Source organism: Theropithecus gelada, chromosome 10, assembly GCF_003255815.1.
Source record: "Theropithecus gelada isolate Dixy chromosome 10, Tgel_1.0, whole genome shotgun sequence".
Taxonomy (NCBI): Eukaryota; Metazoa; Chordata; class Mammalia; order Primates; family Cercopithecidae; genus Theropithecus; species Theropithecus gelada.
This window is the reverse complement of record NC_037678.1, coordinates 53,791,373-53,807,369: the sequence shown is the minus strand read 5'-3', so window position 1 is coordinate 53,807,369 and position 15,997 is coordinate 53,791,373. Positions and strand designations below refer to the sequence as shown.

At 51.2% G+C, this 15,997-nt stretch overlaps 1 protein-coding gene across 1 annotated transcript in view; it reads right to left on the bottom strand.

The window, feature by feature from the left end:
• The window catches only part of PREX1 (phosphatidylinositol-3,4,5-trisphosphate dependent Rac exchange factor 1), a 205,599-nt gene extending 192,146 nt beyond the window's left edge, over positions 1-13,453 (bottom strand). Inside the window, exon 1 of the mRNA XM_025399110.1 lies at positions 13,218-13,453. Coding sequence (XP_025254895.1) covers positions 13,218-13,436 — 219 coding nt within the window. The 5' untranslated portion in view covers positions 13,437-13,453. The remainder of the gene's footprint in view (positions 1-13,217) is intronic.
• Between the last annotated feature and the right edge of the window lie 2,544 nt (positions 13,454-15,997).

Sequence of the window (15,997 nt, the reverse complement as noted above, 5' to 3'; positions counted from 1 at the left end):
CAGCTGAATACAGTGCCAGAACAGAAAAAAATCTGGTCGGGGCAGGACAGAACGAGCTAGGCAGGGAGACAAGGTCTACACAGTGAGCCGAAGCTGGATCACATGATACCTTCTAAGCCATCATAAGGAGCTGGGATTCGATTAACCTCCAAATTCCACCTCCAGCAGAGCGAGGATGGGGGAGGAAGAGGACTCCTTGTGCTTGTTCATGTCCCCAGCAAACAAACCAGAATGAAATGGCAGGGTGTTGGAGCTAAACCCAACCCTGTCAGTAATTACATTAAATATACATAAGCTAAACAGTCTAATTAAAAGGCTGGGACTGTCAGAATGGATTTAGAAAAGCAAGACCGAACTATATGATGCCTGTAAAAGATGCACTTGGAATATAAAGACACAGAGGCAGAAAGGAAAAAAATGGAAAACAGTAAGCAGAAGAAAGGTGACATGGCTATAGCAATATCAGACAAAATAGGCTTCAAGACAAGGAGCATTATCAGAGATAAAAAGGAATATTTCATAATGATAAAAGGGTCAATTCGCCAGGAAGACATAATCATAAACACGTATTTCCAGCAACAGAACTTTAAAATGCAAAAAGTAATAACTGACAGAACTCAAAGGAGAAAAACATAAATCTACAATCACAGATGGAGACTTCCAGAGCCTTCTCTCAATAACTACCAGAACAAGGAGACCAAGCATCAGTAAGGATATACTATACAGATCTGAACAACACTACCAACCACCTTGATCCAAATGACATGTGTAGAACACTGCACCCCAAAATAGCAGAAGACACATTCTTTTCAAATGTACAAGAAATGGTCCCTAAGGTAGACTACCTGCTGGGTCATAAACCAAGTCTCAATCAATTTCAAAGGATTGAAAACCCATATATATTCTCTGAGCACAATAGAATTAAATTGGAAATCACTAAACAATGAGTTATCTGGAAAAGCCCTAAAATGTGGAGATCAATGCAATCAGATGGCTTCCTCACTCCCCACCCCACCCTCAGAGTAAACAGCGCAGACAACATCTGGCGCAAAAGTCCCCTGGGAGAAAGCAGTTAGGCATCTGTCTCATGGCCAGGTCTAAGCCCACACTCCTAGGTAAAGGGGGTACCAGGATGGAGTAGATGCTCTGGCTTCAACCTCAACAACCCAACTGGCAAATCATTTCAAGAGATGCTGGGGCGGCCGGGCACAGTGGCTCATGCCTGTAATCTCAGCACTTTGGGAAGTCGGCCGAGTGGACAAAATCACCTGAGGTCAGGGGTTTGAGACCAGCCTGGCCAATGTGGCAAAACACTGTCTCTACTAAAATTACAGAAATTAGCCAGACATGTTGGCATGCGCCTGTAATCCCAGCTACTCGGGAGGCTGACGCAGGAGAATCGCTTGAACCTGGGAGGCGGAGGTTGCAGTGAGCCAAGATTGCACCACTGCACTCCAGCCTTGGCAACAGAGTAAGACTCTGTCTCAAAAAAAAGAAAACAAGAAAAAGAAAAAAGAGAGATGGTGGGGGTCTGTGTACTGTGTTGGAGAGACCAGGTCTTACCAAAGAGGAAACCATACCACAGAATACAGCCCACCTGCCCTGCCTCACTCAGAATGAGCCAGAATGAGGCCAACAGCCAATCAGTTCACCTTACTCAGGGGTCACTCTGGGCAGGGCCAGAGAAGGAGTAAATAAAGTAAAGCACAGTGGTCACAAATATGGGCTTTGGAGTAGAATAATCCTGAGTTCAAACCCACCACTGACCATCACTGGTGTGTGGAACCCTGAGACGGCCCCAGGATTACTGTCCCCTGTGTCTGCGCCCTGGAGGATCCTTTCCCATTTCATGTAAGTGGGACTGTTAGTGCGAGTGTTTGGTAAATGAAGAGGCGAAGGGATTTTGCAGATATAATTAGGATCCAAAATCAGCTGACTGAGCGGGCCTGACCTAATCAGGCAAAGGCTTAAAAGATGCCTGTGGGGGATAAAGCAGGGAGAAGAGTACAAGCACACTTCTAGGCCCTTCCTAAAGGAAGAGATTCAAAGCAAGTGATTCGCCTGCTGGCCATGATGTGGCTATGTTGTGGGAGGACCACACCCCTAAGACTCAAGGGCACCTCTAGGAAGTGAGGGTGATCACCAGCCAATATCCTGCAAAAAATGGTGACCCCGGCTCCATAACATGTGGAACTAAATTCTGCCAACAACCGCATGCAGATGCCTCCCATGCCCCCATCCCCTCCTCGCTCCAAGCATCAGATGAGATCACAGCCCGGGTCAACACCCTGATGGCAGCCTCACGAGACCTTGAGCAGAAAACCCAGTTACACTGCACCCAGACTTCTGGCCCACAGAAACTTCGAGGTAATTAACAGGTGTTATTTTAAGCCACTAAATGTGTGGTAACTTGTTTGGCAGCAACAGATAACTAATATGCCATCTCTGTGTGATCCCAGGCAAGTGACCTCACCCTCTCTGGGCCTCAGTTTCCTCATCTGCAAAACTGCAAGGCTGTAAATGAAACAGGATGTGCAACAGCCTCACCCAGAAAGTGGGGAGCAGTATGTTCTGTGCCCTTTCAGCTTCATGGAGGGATTTCATAGCAGAGGAATGGAAGGTGCCGTGGTGTTTTTGAGACATCAATCTGTTTTTTCAATCTTCGAATGGGTTGTTTGGAGAAGAGAGTGAACAGCATCTTCTAGCTCCAACTTACAGCCATCCCAGTTACTCCCAACTGCGTTCAGAGTGCAGAGACCAATGTCCAGGGCAAGGGACCACTTGGTCAAAATAAATTCAGTTACTTATTTCAAGTCCCAGGAAGGATCTCAGGCAGTGTGCTCAAGATGAGATGCTATAACTGTCCCTGTGCAAAAAGTAGGGAAATACTAAGATTCTAAAACAGAATGCTTAAAAATAACCTCTACTAATTACCGGGGCCTACTCAGGTGCCAGGCAGTGAGCCAAGTGTCTCAATATATTTTATAGATGAGGAAACCAAGGTTCAGAGAGGGAAAGTTTCTTGCCCAGGGTCACAGAGCTGCTGAGAGGCAGAGATAAGATTCAGACCCAGACAATCTGGCTAGGCCCCTGGCACTTGAGCACAATGCCACACAGTAAAAAATTCTCCTGTGCCAAATCCTCCAGCTCACACATACCCACATGGTCAAAAGACACCAGGCCATCTTAGTCCCCAGAAGTCTGCACAAAAATGCTTAGCAGTTACATAATTCAAAACAATCACATCATGTAACAAAACATAGGCATGTATAGAAGCAATTTTTTCATTCAAAAAATATTTAAAGAGCATCTACTATGTGGCAGGCATTGTTGCTGGTGCTGGAGATCAAAATCTCTATCCTCTTGGCATGCCCGTGGCATGACACGCTGGTGAGGGAGGCAGACGATAAGCAATAAATAAGTAAAATGTCTAGTGTGTTAGCTAGCAGGAAAAAAGCAATGCAAGAAAAGGAAGAAATGGTGAGGTGGGGATGTGCGGTGTCAGAAAAGTCCCAGTCAAGAACAGGATTTTCAGCAAAGGCCTGAAGGAGGGGGAGGGTTGAGCCACAGGGACACTGGGGGGTGGAGGGGAGCACATTCCAGATAGCACAGGTGCGAGGGCCCTGAGGCAGGTGCATGCTTGGTGCATTTGAGAAAAGGGAAATGCGCCTGGAGGAAGTGGACGTGGGGGTAAGAGCTATCCAGAAGATTCTGGGATTGGATAGTGGGGATGACTGCGCAACTTGGTGAATATACTCACAACCACTGAATCGTACACTTTGAAAGGGTGAGGTTTATGATGTGTGAATCATATCTCAGTTTTTAAAACTGTATGGGGAGAAAGGAGTAATGAAGTAATGAAAGAAGAGCTGGGAGAGCCAAGAGAGGCAGGTTTTGTGCGACATTCCAGGCCAGACTAAGGGCTGCTTTTACTGAGTGAGATGTAACTGATTAGGGTCTCACTGGATCCCTCTGACTGCGTAAGGAGAACAGAATGTGGGAGGCGAGGGAGAGATCAAAATAGTCAACTGCAATGGTCCTGGCCATTCCCGGCTGCGTGTCCTCAGGTACGCCACTTCCCCTCTCTGCAGCTGTTTTCCTCACCCAAGAAGTGGGCCTGAAAAATCCCTCCCCCACAGGGCAGAGGTGAGAGCTAGCAGATGATGAAGTGCTGTTATGATGCCTATGCCCGGAGGGTGGAGTACCGATCCCGCCAAACAGTTGTTAATTATGCAAATGAGTTTCCTGAACAGAAAACAAGGGGCACCTTCCTCTGTCTCAGGAAGCAGAGGTTCATCTCACATCAACAGCCCTCCCAGCCCAGAGGCAGCTGCCTTCACATCTCATCCACATTCTGGCCATAGATGGGGGCCCAGACTCCTCTCTGGGTATGGTTGGCTCCACTGGCCTCCTCCAGGAAGCCTGCCCTGGTTACTTGGTGACACAGTACCCACAGGAAAGCTGACATCCAAAGAGAGGACAGAACCAGCCATAGGTCACAGAACAGCCTGGAAACAGGCAGGGGATCTGCTGTGGGAGGGGAATGTACACCCATTCCCCTCTGAGACCTTAGTAAGACCATTGTACAGTCTTGGTTTCCACGTCACCAAATGACCTATGCCATATCCAACTGAAAGCAGTCTGGTGGCTCCTCACACCACCAGGAATAAAACCCAAACTGCTCACCATGCATCTGAGGCCCATGTAACCTGGACCCTGTAACATGCCAATCTCATCTCCCCTACTCTCCCCTCCAGCCACCCTGGCCTCTTTCTGTTCCTCAAACAAGCCTGGCACAGTCCTGCCTCAGGGCCTTTGCATCTGCTGCCCCCGCTGCCTGGAACACACTTTTCTCCACTCTTTCCACCAGCGACTCTTTCTCCTCCTTCAGGACTTGGTCAAATGTCATCTCCCTAGAAAAGCCTTCCTTGTCCATCCCCTCTAAAGTAGATGCGACCATCCCTGTCACAAACATAACCTCATTTTATTTCCTTCTGTCTGCATCCACTCCCCAACTGTGTGGACTTGAGCAAGTTACTCAACCTCTCCCAGCTTTAGTTTCCCCATCTGCAAAATTGACCTCAGGGAGTTGTTGCAAGGGCTCAAGAAGCATGTGGCACGGTACCTGGAACACAGCAAGGCCTCAGTGAGTGTCCTTATTATGACAACTCTGGTCCTTTTCTCAAGGGATTTCTTTTTGCGATGTCTGAAGATTCCCTGAGGGCAGAGACCTTGTCTTGTTTCAGCCACATGCCAGCACCTAGCACAGTGCCTGGCACACAGTGGTGCTGAATAGCCATTTATTGAATGAATAAGTCGATTAGTGGATGCAAGCATCAACTGCCCACACCCCAACCCTGGCCTCACTCCTCCTGAGAGATGCTCCTTACAGAAGCCACCCACCCTCCCAGCAAGCGGGGAAGCACAAGACCCTGGGTCCTGACGGCCGATGGCCACCTGCCTGCACCAGTTTTCAGCAGCCCCAGTCCCGCCAGCCTGAAATAGCCTCGCCTCCCCTGGCCCAGAATCAAGGGATCGTCTGTCAGTTCCACCCTGGGGAAGGAACCAGGCGGGTAAACACAGATTGAGTGTCCAACCACAAGACAAAAGAAGAGCAGACAGACCCTTCTGGTCCTCAAGGAGCCAAGAAAATAAAAATAAGCTTAAAAATCCACACAGGGCTGGGAGGCTGGAGGGCTCCGCTTCTGCCTTGGGACTTCCTCCGGGAGGAGGGGTGAGCCCGCACACAATGACTGCACTCGCTCCCTAGAGTAACCCTAGGAGGTCTGGGGTCATCCCCATTTTGCAGATGGGGAAACCGGGGCTCAGAGAGGCAAAGCAACATCCCCAAGGTCACACAGGGGAAGAGCCAGGAACTGAACCCAGGCCAGGTGGCTCGAGAGTCTGTGCTCTAAACCATGAACCGCAAGAGAGGGAGCCTCCCAGACACTCTGCTGGGTGAAAAGGGCAAACCGTATTATGCTACTTACGTAAACACATCTCACGTATTTCCACGCAGGCATGCTAATGCCCCCATACAGTCTGGGAGCACAGGTGGTAGTCAAAGGAGCTTTTAGCCCAGTGGTTCTCAACTGGGGGCTATTCTTCACGCCCAACCACCTCTAATGGATACTTGGAATATCTGGAGACTTCTGTGGTTGTCACAGCTGGGGAAGAGGGGTCCTACTGGCATCTGGTAGGTAGAGGCCAGGGATGCTGCTAAGCATCTTACAATGCACAGGACAGCCCCCCCCATCCCCACAGCAAAGAATGATCCAGCCCCGTATGTCGATAGTGCTGAAGGCTTAGAGACTAGTGGGATTTACTCCAGACCAACTGCTAGGGCCACAAATGACCCCTGTGAAACCTCTTCAAGGGGGACTTCTGGCCGGGCACGGTGGCTCACGCCCATAATTCCAGCACTTTGGGAAGCCAAGGCGGGCAGAACACTTGAGGTCAGGAGTTCGATACCAGCCTGGCCAACATGGTGAAACCCTGTCTCTACTAAAAAATACAAAAATTAGCCGGGCGTGGTGGCACGTGCCTGTAGTCCCAGCTACTTGGGAGGATGAGGCAAGAGAACAGCTTGAACCCGGGAGGTAGAAGTTGAAGTGAGCCAAGATCACACCACTGCACTCCAGCCTGGGCAACAGTACAAGACTACAACTTTAAAAAAAAAAAAAAAAAGAGAGAGATTTTTGATCCCGGCTAAAACACAAACCCCAGAAAAGGATGTAGGCCACCAAGCTCTCTTCCCAGGTCTCTGGGGATGGAACTCTAACAAACTGAGTGGCTACTGCCCTTAACTGGAGCTCACCTCCCCTCTGGGGATGCAACTCATGTCACCTGCAAAACAAGGAGATTCAGACCCAATGACCCACCTGGCTTCTGTTCAAGATCTCCGAAATGCAGGGCAGGAATCAGCTCTGACCTGGCCCCATGTCTGGGGGAATGATGCTGTGGGACACAGCACACCGGTTTGAGGCGCAGCCCGCCCTGTCACCCACCTCCCTCCAGTATTCCAGCCAGCACGCCCGCGTCTGTTGGAAAAAAAGAAAAGACGCCCCCAAAATCTGAGAGGTCAGGTTCTCCTGCAGCCAGGCATGACCTGCTTCAAACACTTAACTCTTGCAAAACCTTTAGGGGAGAGTGGCTGTGAAGCAAATAGGATGTGGGTTTCTTTATCAAAGGGAGTGGCCCCAAGCCCAACAGGTCTTCAGCTCTCTGGCCTGATAAAGGAGTATCTTTCTCTCCAAGAAGGGGGTGCCCTGAAGTCTCAAAAGCCAGAGACACCAACCCCATTCACCTCTTCTTAAAGTGACAGTTAAATTGCTACCAGGGCAAACACCAGAATAAAAGTAGGTAGGCTTCCAGAAGGCTTGTCTGAAAAATGAGTCATAGAATCCCCATGGGGTTGTCCTTCTTATAAGGACAAGGACCTGTTGATGACTTCATTCTCGTGACCCAGAACACTGCCCAGGATATACAGCAGATGCTCCACACATACCTGCACGCAGAGAAAAGCAGTCTCATATCTTCATGGTTTTACCTGTACAGAGCTCTCTGTCTGCCATACATTAAAAAAAAATGTAACCCATCTAAATCCTGCTGACACTCAGGTTTTTATCATCAAAAGATTTTTCACTGACTTCCTGACGATGATGAGTCCAACACAAGGTGGCCTGCCCCAGGCTCTCTGGCATCTGAAAACTGAAATAAGGTGGACTTTTTGACTTAATTCTTGCCCACCTGGGCAGCCCGGAGGTCTCACAGGGCTGGTAAGTTTGCTCATGAACACAGCCTCATGTTGGCACAATTCAGGATAGTGGTGAAGAATGTGGGCCAGGCAGCCTCATTCCCTGGGTCCAACTGCCAGCTCTGTCAGGCTGTGTGACCCTGGGAAACTGACTCGGCCTCTCTGTGTCTCTGTTTCATTTGTAAAATAGGAAGCATAAGAATACCTGCAACTTTTGAGTTAATCCATAAGGAACTATAAGCAGGGCTTGCAAGTATATAAATAGTAGCAAATTGTTACCACTATTACTATTGCATTAATCTAAAAACCATGTTGAAAATACAATTCTTCCTGTCAGCTTCTTGAAAAATATATTCACATACATATGTATAATTTTATATGAAAAGGGGTATTATAAACAGGATTTTACTTCCTTATCTTCCTGGTTGCCTTTCTCCCTAAGATACGCATTCTTCCATCCTTTTCTCCAACCTGCTGTCACCTTATACATACAACACACATGTGTATATTATGGTTATTGTTTATTTTCCAAAAGAACTGTGTTACATATACCTCTCAGCAGCCTACTTTTCATACGAAGACCACGCGGAAATCCCCCCAAGTCACTGGGGAGATCCCTCTGCCTCAATGACTGTGGAATCAAAGACCTGCTCCCACCCCTCCCAACCCGTGGCATTTCTCCCCAGTGTGAGACTAGGAGTACAGAATCTTTTAAAACAGAAAAAAATAGTGACAACAAAAAACCACAGTTTCTTGTTTGGCAAGCGGAGCTCCAATGAGAGAAAAACTTTGGTCTCCTCCCTCCAAAAAGCGGAACCACAGAAAGCGTTCTGGGAGCTTTCTGCCCACAATCCCTGTTCCTCAGAGACCCCATCCCGGTCGGTTCCGGGCAGACCCTCTATGTCTCTATAGCTCTCTGTCCTCAGCCACGGGGAGACCTTTGAGGAGCTGCTGACCGACTCCCACCCACAGGCCTCTGCCCACCCCCCCAGGCCCTCTCTTCTCTTCCGACCACTGCCCAGCTGATACATCCATCATGGGAGTGACTGGCACCTGCCCCTGAGGTGCCTCCCCTTGGCAGGTGGGCCCAAGGCCTACTCAGCCTCTTCTAGGGGAGTGGGGGGGGGCCTTTGAGCTCCAAAGAGCTGCATATCCCCCAAAATACCCGCACAGCATTCCAAACACCCAGTGCGCCCGGCACTGTTCTACCAGCTTTGACCTCAGGCTCATCCAAGCTTCACCACATCCCTGTGACGCAGATGCTACACTGTGCCCATTGGACAGATGGGGAAACTGAGACACAGAGCAAGTCAGTGATCAGCTCAAGGTCACCTACAGTCCCAGTGGGGGAAAGCCTGCATTTGAACACCAGCAGCATGACTCCACCCTCATGCCATGCACAGACCCGGAGCCCAGAGCAAGAACTCGGCAGCCCGCCATTTCTATCCGTCCACAGTTCTGCCCATTCAGTGGAGAAAAGAACGGGGGTGACAGAGGGGAAATAACAGGAGGAAGCGCAGGCAGAGGTGAAACATCACACAGACCTGGGTTCAAATCCCAGTTCTGCCACCTTAATAAATCATGTGCCAAGCCCTTCTTGGATGAGCCAAAGGCAGTCTATGAAGTGGCTGGGCACATGAATTCTGGGGCAGGCAGCCTAGGATCAAATCCTGGCAATGGTGTCCACCTAACTCAGGGCAGCTCACTTAGATTCACTTTGCCTCGGTTTCCTCACCTCTCAATGGGGATAAAAACAGCTTCCCCTTCGTAGAGAAAATTAAATGAGCTGACACACGCAAAGTGCTTAGAATGGCAAGTGATGAATCAAAGCAGTCATAGCAATGACTGTCATTGTTTTCATCATGACTAACGTTGCCCAAAGCACACGGGGAGTACCCCACATAGCCAGGGCTTCGAAACGATTCGAGCCAAGGTTCTGAGTCAAAACCCCAGGCACTGTTTCCCCCAAGACTGATCCAGCATCTCTATGAAAGGGCTGTCCTTGCCGCTTCATGATTCTTTAATAAACACACACAAAACACCAAACTCAGAGGACCCCCTGGAGATGAGGGAGGGAGTGCAACCCAGTTCCTGAAGGAGATGGGGAAAGATGGAGAGATTCTGGAGGAACCACAAAGCCCTCGGCCTGGAACCAAACAAAACCACTGGTTCCTGTGGCTGGAGTTTAGGGGGTCAAAAGGAAACTCACTCAGAGCCCCCATCCTCCTCTCAGTGCTGACTTAACTCAGACCTCACTTCCTCCAGGAAGCCCTCCCTGATCACCTCTGCTCTCTGGATGCTGAAGTTCCATAACCCTAACTATCTGTACTATTTAATTTTCCTATAACAACAATAATAACAAATATTTATATACCCTACTGCCAGACACTGTTCTAAGTGCTTTACATCAATTTCTATAACTCATTTATCTTCTTTAAAAAACCTATAAAATAGTACCTATTACCATCCCTCTTTTTACAAATAAGGCTCAAACAGGTTAAGGTGTTTGCCCAAGGTCACAAGTCCAAGGACTTAACCTCAAGCAGTCTGGCTCCAGAGCCTTGTACTTAGATTGCTTTTTAAAAAACACCCATTTGGCCACCTCCATTACACTGTCCTCTCCTTGAGGACAGAAGTCACACATGGCCCCTATCACGGGGGTTAGTTTCCACGGTTTCCATGAGCTGACAGGGCCTTCACACCAGGGACACACGGAGGCCAGGGTGGTCCTTTAAGGCCTGCCTCTAACCACATGGAAATAAAAGCAGGGAGGGATTACCGTGCATTCTTCCAAGCCAGGAGACAGCGGAGAAAATCCCTTAGCAAATATAAAGGCTGAGAAGAGAGAGTGGGAAGACAGAAGAGAATCACAACCTGAGGCTGCCAGCCTTGTAGCCATGGAAAGCCTTGGTAATTAGCAGTTCCAGAAGCTCTAAGCCCCAGGTTAGTTTTGAAAACGAAAATGCCTTGGGATGTTTAGGGGCCATTCCTGACGGGCCAAGATGAGAAAGGACTCCTGGTGGCTCACAAACAACGTATGGCTGGTCAGGTTACACAATCCGTCTGTTTCTGGCACCAGCTTGGGGACACACAGAAGGACAAGGCAGAAAGGAAGCCCGGATTCCCCCTCCTTGTTTCACAGGTGTGGAAACTGAGGTCGGGACAGGTAGCATGACTGGTCCAAGACACACATCCAAGTCAGAATCAATTCATCTCAGAACTAACATATCAGATACAAAAAGAAAAATGTGACGAAGTCAGCAAATATAAAGTGTCAAAGAGATAATGTGAAAGTAGAGAAATCTTTTTTTTCCCCGTTTCTTGAATAATAAGAATGGTTGGCTCCAATCAATTTCCATTATTCCAGCTTCCTCCGACTCTACACGTGGACGATTTAAAACCACAGTTAACTCAAACACAATCTAGATCTGTTCTAAAATGAAATAAACCATCTAGGGCAGGGGCGTAGGAGGGAGAGGTATATTTTCTTTCCCATTAATATAAAAATTGGTTTGTATTTCCTGTTTCTCTTCCAAGCAGAGGAGCAGGGAGTGGCTCAGAAGGAGAAGTCAGGAGTTCCCTAGAATTTGACATTGCTCATAGACACCAGAGTTATCTACACGTTTAATTCAGAAACTGCCAGCTTCTAACTGAACAAATTCTTCCCCCCGCCCCACCCCCCGAAACTATGAGAGAAGAAGGGATGGAAAAGAAAGCCAATCTTGCCTTATTCTTACAGCCCTTTCTAGAAGCGTCCTTTAGCCAAATGGTTTTCAATGCTTCTGCACAAACCCCTCTCCCACACCTCCCTTCCCCCAGTACATCTCCTTTCACAGGCAGAAGGGCTCTAGTCTAGGGCTTTCTTCCCCCTGAGGTGGAACTCTGATCTCACACAGCCTCAGCTGCACTCCTAAGCCATGGGGAGCCCCAGAGGACCCCAGAGGCTCCCTCTTTCTCCCAAAGACTGGGAGCTACAGAGCCTGGCTCTAGGGTCTTTGAAAGAGCCACCCCCACACCAGCCCTTCCTGAACCAGGATTAAAAGACTTCCTAGAGCAGAGAAGGGGAGTAAATGAGGCCCCAGCAGGAGGCACGGAGATTAAAGCCTTTATAGTCTCCTAACTTCCATCCAAGGCTCTGCCCTGTCCCACCCCCATCCACCCCCTCCACCCTCTGGCCACTTTTCTCACTTCCTAGGAGAGTAGGGAAGTGGCCCCTTCCTCCCTCTCACAGAAAAAAAAGCAAAAGCAAAAGGCAGCATAGAATAGGGGTTTAAAACACTAGCTGGGATCGTCCCAGTTCAAAGCCCAGTACCCCCACTTAATCAGCTGTGCGATCCCTGGCAAGCTACTCGGCCTCTCTGGAGCCAAACTTTCCCAATCTTAAAAACGGAAGGAGGCAGGGCCCAGTAGCTCACGCCTGTAATCCCAGCACTTTGGAGGCCGAGGTCGGCGGATCACTTGAGGCCAGGCGTCCGACACCAGCATGGCCAACATGGTGAAACCCCCTCTCTGCTAAAAACACAAAAATTAGCCGGCAGTGGTAGCTGGCGCGTGCCTGTAATCCCAGCTACTCCGGAGGCTGAGGCACGAGAATTGCTTGAACCCGGGAGGAGGAGGGTGCAGTGAACCAAGATTGCGCCACTGCACTCTGGCCTGGGGGACTGAGGGAGACTCCGTCTCAAAAAAAAATTTTTTTTTATTAAAAATGGGGGAAATATTCGTCCCTACTTCATAGGACGCCTATGAAGGTTAAACCTGCTAATTAATGACACATTTAAGGTGCCTGGCACATAGTAAGTGCTCGGTTGTTATTTTACTAAGTCTGAGGCCGTGGTTTTGCACTTGGAGATGGGGAGTTGGGGGGTGGATGCAGTTAGGGAGCCTGGACTGCCGAGTCGTGAGTTCGAAACCCACTCTCCCCGAACTCCAGCAAAAACATGTGCATGGCGGGTTCTACTCTGGGGTTCTGTCAATCCCCGTCCCTCCTCTGGGCTTCAGGTTTTATCCTACTCCATCAACACGCAGGGACGCTGGGCTCTGGGGCTCCTACGGTCTGTCCTAGACGAGTGGTGCACCGGGCGCGAAGTTATTCCTGGGAAAAAGACGCAGGAGCACCAGCTCCCGGAGCCGGGGTCCCCAAGCCCCTGCATCACGGATGTAACTAATTTTAAAACTACTTGAAAGGCGAGGAGGGGGAAGAAAAGACAAAAGGACAGCGCGCGCCGCGGGGAAGTGGAGTGCGGGAGAGCCCCGGTCGGAGCAGGACCGTGCGCCGCCCAGGGAAGGAGGCGACGGGACAGCTCTGGAGGAGCTTGGATCCCCCTCGCTTTCCGCGCGCCCCGCGGGGCTCCCCCGAGGCTACTCTCTCCACCCACGGGGACCACAGCCACAGGTTGTGGGGAACACAGCGGGGCGAGCGGCTGGAGGGAAAGCTGTCCCCGCGCTCCCGGGCGACACTAACCGACTGCAAGAAGCGCAAGGTGCCCACGTAGTCCCTCTCGGTGCCCAAGATCTCGTTGAGGACGCAGAGGCGGAGGCGCAGCTGGCGCTCCGACTCCCGGGCGGCCGAGCACTGGCCGGGGCCGGAGCTGGGCGCCGCGGCGCCAGGGGTCCGGGGGTCCGGGTAGGCGCAGTCCCCGGCCCCGTCACCGCCGGGCTCGCTGCCGCTGGGCGCCTCCATTCTCGCGCGGCCGCGCGGCGTCGGCTCCTTCCCCCGCGCGGAGGTCGCGCAGAGCGGCAGCTCAGGCGTCCAGGCGCCCCATCCCGGACGGGGCGCGCCGGCGGGCCGGGCTCAGCGGCGGGCCGGGCTCCCGGAGCGGCGGGCGGGACTGGGGGCCGGGCGGCTGGGCCGGGGGCGGAGGCAGCGCGCGGGGGCCGGGCGAGGGGCGGGAGGAGGCGGCCCTCGGGGCTCCCAGACGGCGGGCCCCCAGCCCCCGCGCCAGGGAGCGTCTGCCAAGTGCCACGCTGCGCTCGGCCGCAGAGGCTCTCTGCGCGTGCACGGGGCCCCTGGGGACGCGGCGCGGCGCTCGGCGCCTCCGTCGGAAGCTCGGGAGTCGGGCGGGAACCTCCGGAAGGGCCCCGCGGAGCCGGGAGTCCCAGGTCGCGCGCACGCCGAGCCGAGCTCACCAACTCCGCACCCGGACGCGTGGCGCCCCCCAGCCCGCCACCACCGCGGGCTACGCCACTCCCACCCGGCACACGCGACACCCGCCGCGCGCAGGCTCCCGCTTGCAGGTCCGGCCGCGGCTCGGAGTAAACACCGGGCTGGGAAAGCTCGCGGCGGAGCCGCTGGGGGGCAAGCCAGCCCCGCCACGCGCGCCCCCGCGGCCCCGGGAAGAGGGAGCGGCCGCTGCCTGGGCAGTGAAGGCCCTTCCCGGGAGCGCCGGGCCCTGGCGGTGCCCTCGGCGCTGCCACGACCTTGGGAAGGAATATGCGTGGCGCGCACTCGCTCTCACTTTTCTCTTTCCCGTTCCCTTTCCCATCTCTTTCATTCCTTCCTTTTCTTTCTGAACTTCTGTGCCCCCGACCCTGCCCTTTCCACCTTTCCCAGAAGAAATTATTACCTGCTCCCGAGTTATTGATCAAGTGGCAGGTACCCTGCCTGCTCCCACTTCCATCCACCCACCCTCTGGGATAAGGCCTTGGGAAACCCAGCTGCTTGTCAGGTTGCTCTGGGTGATGTCGATCATCATCAAACCGCTTGGCAAATGTCCTCACCCGCCTTATCGGAAGGTATGGAGACGGGAGGAAGCTCTGGGGCCTAGAGTCAGCTGCTCAGGTTCAAATCCTAGCTCCCCACTTGCTGGCCGGGTGGCCTTGGGCTGGTTTCCTTGCCTCAAGATTCTCAGTGTTTTCATCAGTATAATGGGAATGATCATGGTACCTAGCTCCAAGGTCCTTCCCGGGGTTCCATGGGAAGTACTTAGCACATGCCCAACACCTGGAAAGTTCTCTGTAAATGTTTGTTCTTACTATTATTGCATGTGTGAACGGCCCTCTAGGCCTGGCCCCACTCTCGAATGGCCCATACAATCCCTAATCACCTGTATTTCCGGAGCAGAGATTGTATTGTCTCTGCAGGAAGTGATTCACATAGTATCTGCTTCTATAGTCATTTTATGGACAGAAACATTATTGCTTATTTATCGCTGTTCCAAAAGCCTAGGATATTGGCCTCTCAATACTGTAAGTGCCTAAGGACACAGGAAGAGAATGAGGTGGCTTCTGCCCTCTCTTACTTCTTTCTTTGGGATCATGGGTAAGGTAGCATTTGATCTGGGCCTTGGGCTGAGTGAAGTTCCCCAGGGCAGGGAGTAAAAGACATGAGGTAGGTGAGCCTGTCACACTTGGGTAGTGGAGTCATTTGTGTCCAAAGGTAGCTGGTTTTTTATTTATATTTTTATTCCTAATAAAGGCCTCTGGAGTAGCTCTGCTTTGTGACCTTAAACTGGTCACAGTACCTCTCTCAGCCTCTGTTTCTTCATCTTTAAATTAATTCTGTCTACCACGAGGGGAGAACATAGTGGGAACATAATGGACCATGGAATGAAGCGGGCTTGCATTTGTATCCCAGTCCAAATCCAACTGGCAAGGTAACCTTGGCCAAGACACGTCATTTCTCTGGGCCTCAGTTGTCTAATCTGTAAAAGGGGAGTCTTTGTGAGAGCAAAATCTATGCAATACAGACTTTCTCAAGTCTTTAGAATACAGACTTTCTAAACCTACAGACTTGTCAACTATTGACATTTGGAGTCAGATAACCCTTTGTTGGGGGAGGGGCGTGTCCTGTGCATTTCAGGACGTTTAGCAGCATCCCTACCCACTAGATGCCAGTACCTCTCCCTCCCCAATCTGAGAACAGAAAATGTCTCCAGGCTGGGCACAGTGGCTCAGGCCTCTAATCCCAGCATTTTAGGAGGCCCAAGTGGAAGGATTTTTTGATCCCAGAAGTTCAAGACCAGCCTGGGCAACATAGCAAGACCCTACAAAAAATTTTTTAAAATTAGCTGGGCATGGTGGCACACACCTGTAGTACCAGCTGCTGGGGTGGCTGAGGTGGGAAGCTTGCTTGAGCCCAGGAGGTGGGGGCTGCAAGTGAGCTGTGATGGCACCACTGCACTCCAACCTGGACAACAGAATAATGCTTGCCTCAAAAATGAACAAACAGAAACAATGTCTCCAGACATTGCCAGATATCCCTGGGGACAGAATTGCCCCTTGTTGAGAACCATTCATGTGAAG